We start from the raw sequence: 5,122 nt of genomic DNA, 5'->3' as shown, positions 1-5,122 counted from the left end.
TTTTTTTTTTTTTTTTTTTTTATTTATCTCTTTAAATAAATAAATAAAAATAAAGTAAAACTATTTATAAAATATATGATCAAATGTATACAGACTTTTGTGAAACAATTTTTATGTACAAAAAATAAATCCCTTATTATAATAACATCTTAATATCAACGATTTTATTTTTATTCATTCCTTTCTCTTTAAACCATTTATAGATATTTTTAAATCTCCTTTAATTTTTTTAAAAAATATATTTATATATATAAATATATATATATATATATACTTTTTTTTTTTTTGTTATTTATATACACTTTATTTAACTATTTTTAGTTATTGTTCTTTTTATGGGATCAAAGAAATTTTAAGTTTCTTGTTAAATTTGTATGATTTAAATTTAATATTTTTATTTCTAAATGTTAAGTTGTTTTTTAATTTTTATATTTTACTGTAATTTAAATTTTATAATATTTTTATTTTTAATTTTATTTTTTTTTTTTTTTTTTAATTTCTCATAAAATTACATGTTAATATTTATTACGATATTGATTAAGAGTATTTTTCTGACAAAGTTATACCTTTTTTATTTTTTTTAAATCACATAAGAAATAATTTTTATAAGTATGCTAAAGAACTATCATTTATATATTATTTATTTTTATTTTTATCTTATTTTTATTTTTTATTTTTTTTTTTTTTTTTTGGAATTTAAATATATATCATATATAAATTTGTCCTCTTTTTCATATTAAGTAAATTAAAAAAAAAAAAAAAATTTTTTTTTTTTTTTAAATGATTTTATTTCCGTGTACTTTTAAAAAAATTTTTGTTTACGCAAATTTTTAGAATAATTTTTTTTCTATATGAAGAATAAATATTAATATTTTTTAAAAGTTAATAAAATTTTCACTTTTTTTTTTTTTTTTGAAGTTATAAAATAAATGTTAATGAGAAAAAAAGAATTATTGTATAAATTTTATAGAATCATTTTATAAATATAAAAGTAGTTATTATATGAAAACAAATTTTGAAAAGTTTTTTAGAATATAGAATTTTTTATAGAAAATTTTTGTTTATATATAAAAGGGAAATATGAAGAAAAATAATAATAGGATAAATAATAAAATTCACTTTATGTATAGAAAATATATCCTTTATTATTATTACTAAATTTAGTAAAAAATAATTTATATAATAATTAAATAAAATTATAATTTTGATTTCTTTTTTTTTTTTTTTTTTAATATTCAAAGAAAAAAATTATAATAAATAATGGTAGTGTAGTATAAAAAATTATATAAGATAGATAATTTTTTTAGGAAAAATATTAACAAAAAAAAAAAAAAAAAAAAAAAAAAAAAAAAAAAAAAAAAAAAAAAAGCGAAATGTAAAAATTAGAATGTTAAAATTGTAATAAAGAATAAAATTTTTGTTTTTTTTCTTTTTTTAATTTGACACATAAAAATAAATTGATATAAAAAGAATTAACAAATATGGAAACATCATTTATACCAAAAGAATTAATTGGAAAAGATATTTACAAAATATTAGGTTTAACTATAAATGATTCAACTAAAGAAAATATAAAAAATATTATTAGAAAAAAATATTTGAAATGTGCTTTAATACTACACCCAGATAAAAAAGATTTTAATTTTAAAGTAGAAGAGAAAGATAAATATGCAGAAAACTTTAATATCTTAAAAAGTGCTTATGAATTTTTAATGAATGAAAAACTAAGAAAAAAATATAATTTATATGTACAAAAGAAAATAAAAAAAAACACACCCATAAATAATACTAGCTTAAATAGATATCTAGATAAAAAAAAATTTGTAACTTATCAAAATCAAAAGTTATTTTACAAAAAAAAACTCGAAGAAAAAGAAAAGTTAAAATGTACTCCCAGTAATAATGAAAAGGAACAACATAATTTAAACAAAGAAATTGATTTAAAAAAAATTAAAAAACAAAATGAAGAATTTATGAAAAAAAGTATACAAGAAAATATTAAAAAGAAAAAATATATCCATGATAATAATAAATTAATTGAAATTTATTTGGATGATTATGATAACAATATTAATTTACTAAAGTTATATATTAAAAAAAAATATTTTTTAAACTTTTTTATTAACTTTAATTTTCTAAAATATTATCTTAATTTAAATGATGAAGAAAAAGAAAATAAAAGAAAAGTTGGTTATATAATATTTAGTCATCGTTTTGAAACAATTAGGGCATTTATATATTATAAAAAGAATTTAGATAAAATTAATAATAATTTTAAATTAAAATTATTAATACCATGTAATGAAGATAAAGAAATGTATGATGAAAAAATACAAGAGTCAGAAAACATTGATGAAATGATGAATGAAATGGTGGATGAATTAGATAAAATTTTTTCAACTGGAATTGATAATATATAATTAATAAACATTTTATTAAAATATTATTATTTTTGAATAGGTATATATGTTTTTATTGAACTGATACAGTATAATGTAATTCTTTTTTTTTTTTTTTTTTTTTTTTTTTTTTTTTTTTTTTTTTTTTTTTTTCTCTTCTTTTTTAATGTTTTCTTTTAAATTTCATTCTTTAAATATACATATGATTATTTGAAAACTAGATAATTCCATTTATCTAAATAAAATTAAAGAATATAGAAATCTCTTCATAGTATATAAAGAAAATTCTTATAAAATAGATAAATGAAAGTTTATATTAATTAATTAGAACGTATGTATTTATATTATTCATTTATTATATTTAAAAATGCTACTTAATAAATACATATGTTTTTGTGAAATATGAGAAAAATAAAAATATGTAAATTGAAACATTAAAAATATTTTAAAAAATATAAAAAAAAAAAAAAAAAAATTAAAACTTAAATATATAATTAATGAAGATTTTGAATTATGTATCATTTCCATACATACAAACATGAAAATTACTGTTTTACTTTTTTTTTCGAAAAAAAAAGAAGAGAAATATAAGATCACATATTTTAAATTAAGAAATATATTAAGTCACAAATATTTTCCATAATAAATATGTATTATCATTAATGATAACATATATCAATTATATATATATATTTAATATATATATATATATATATTTAATATATAAATATTAGAATAGTTCAAGTTTATATAATATTAATTTAATCTTGGATATTATGTATAATATTTTTATCATTATCTTTTTATTAATTACTATTACTATTTTTTTTTTTTTTTTTTTTTTTTTTTTTTTTTTATAAATTTAATACATTCTTAATATTTTATAGTACTTTTAAAAATATATTTTAACTAAAAATGTTTTGTACAATTTTGCACTATTGTTGCATTGCACTATATGCATTTAAAATCAAAAAAAAAATTTTAATTAAAACTTCTTTTTATTTAAGTTTTGTTAAAATATACAGCTATTATTTAAATTTTAATAAAAGAATGAATCTTTCATTTATTTGAAAATATTTAGGAATATTTAAAATATAAAATAAAAATTACATTATGATATGTATCTCATATATAATTTTTATAATTTGTTATAAATGATATAATTTATTTGTTGTAACTTTTTTAATACTTTTTTATTTAAATAATAAAATTTGAAGAATTTTTTTTTTTCTGTTTTTTTTTTTTTTTATAAAAAAAGTAATTAAATACTGTCTTTTTTTTGTTTTATTTTTATACATACTTTTAATTTTTTATAACATTGATAGGAATATTGGATAATTTTTTTTTTGCATTTTCTTGGAATATTAAGAAGGATTTTTCATGGTTTAATAATCTAAAATTTTATAATATTTGGTATAGTTATCATTTCTTTTTTTTTTTTTTTTTGTTGTTTTATTTTTCATTAATATAATGAATCAATCAAAAGAGGAAAGACATTTTCAAAATATAATTAAAAAAATTAAAAATTATAGTATATATGACGAAATAAATAAGAATACAATTGATAAAAATATCATAAAAAAGATATCAATTTTATATGATATTTTTAATCATATAAATAAAAAAAGAAATAATAATATTAATGATTTTATATATACAGATGATATTAAGTATTCATTAAAATATGATGATTTTGTAAAAATTAGGTTTCATATTATACCTATAAAAAGAAAAGGACTAAGTTCTATAGATGAAAAAAGTTACAATTTTGTAAACAATTTAAATAATATAGTAACAAATATATATGATCCTTCTAGTTATAATAAATTTTTAAGAAATGAAATAGAAGAAGATAAAGAAAAATTAAATATTATGATGAAAAGTATTAATGAAATAGAATGTGCTTATATCTATAAATATAGGAGTGATAGCAAGATAAAATTAACATTTGACGTATTTTGTCATAATTTTTACATTTTTCTTTCTTATGATTATAAAAAAAATATAAGTATTCAAAATTTCCAAAATAAATATAATCAAATAAAAGTTAATAATGAGTTTGAATTGTCAACAGGACAAAATATTTTACAAATTAATTCAATTGGTATGATATTAAAAAATTATAATAATTCATTTGAAGAAGATATATTAGAAAAATTAAATCCATTTATATTAGAATCAGAGAGTATGATTAAAGAATTGCATTCAAAAAAATATATTAAAACAAAAAATATAGAATTAGAAAATGATTTTTTTATTAAAAATTCGAATTACGAAGAAGACATGAGAAGATTAATTCACTTTGAAAAAATCAAAGATGAATATAAAAGATTAAAAAAAAGTATTAAAAAAAATTTAGTCTTTTAAGAAGTATAATGTAATTTATAAAAAAGAAAAAGGGAAAATATGTAACATTTATAAAGGTATCGAACAAAATGTGTATATATATTTTTACATATATCTAATATAATAAATATTTATTATCTTTTTTTAGAATTAATTCGAAAATTATATTATTTTAAAATAATTAAATAATATTAAAAAAAAAAAAAAAAAATAAAATAAAAAACTGAAAATATCTATTAGAACATATTTGTTCATATTAACAAAATTTTTTATTTTTTTTTTTATAGACTGTTGTTTTTTGTTTCTTTCTATTATGCTTATAATTATTATTTCTTTTTTTTTTTTTTTTTTTTATTTATAATTATGATTAATTTCCT

The 5,122-nt window shown here is 13.8% G+C and overlaps 2 protein-coding genes across 2 annotated transcripts; both read left to right on the top strand.

The window, feature by feature from the left end:
* Positions 1–1,481: 1,481 nt before the first annotated feature.
* Positions 1,482–2,420, top strand: PGAL8A_00294100 (DnaJ protein, putative; the record flags this gene model as incomplete). The annotated part of the gene is made up of 1 exon (XM_028671941.1): positions 1,482–2,420. One exon carries the CDS (start codon positions 1,482–1,484, stop codon positions 2,418–2,420), a length of 939 nt encoding a protein of 312 aa, XP_028528544.1.
* A 1,449-nt stretch (positions 2,421–3,869) lies between these two features.
* On the top strand, positions 3,870–4,766 carry PGAL8A_00294000 (conserved Plasmodium protein, unknown function; the record flags this gene model as incomplete). Its single annotated transcript, XM_028671940.1, has 1 exon — positions 3,870–4,766. One exon carries the CDS (start codon positions 3,870–3,872, stop codon positions 4,764–4,766), a length of 897 nt encoding a protein of 298 aa, XP_028528543.1.
* Positions 4,767–5,122: the final 356 nt, after the last annotated feature.

The sequence above is a fragment of the Plasmodium gallinaceum genome, assembly GCF_900005855.1.
Source record: "Plasmodium gallinaceum strain 8A genome assembly, contig: PGAL8A_v1_87, whole genome shotgun sequence".
Taxonomy (NCBI): Eukaryota; Apicomplexa; class Aconoidasida; order Haemosporida; family Plasmodiidae; genus Plasmodium; species Plasmodium gallinaceum.
Note: the sequence above shows the minus strand (reverse complement) of the source record. Positions and strands in the feature narration are given on the sequence as shown.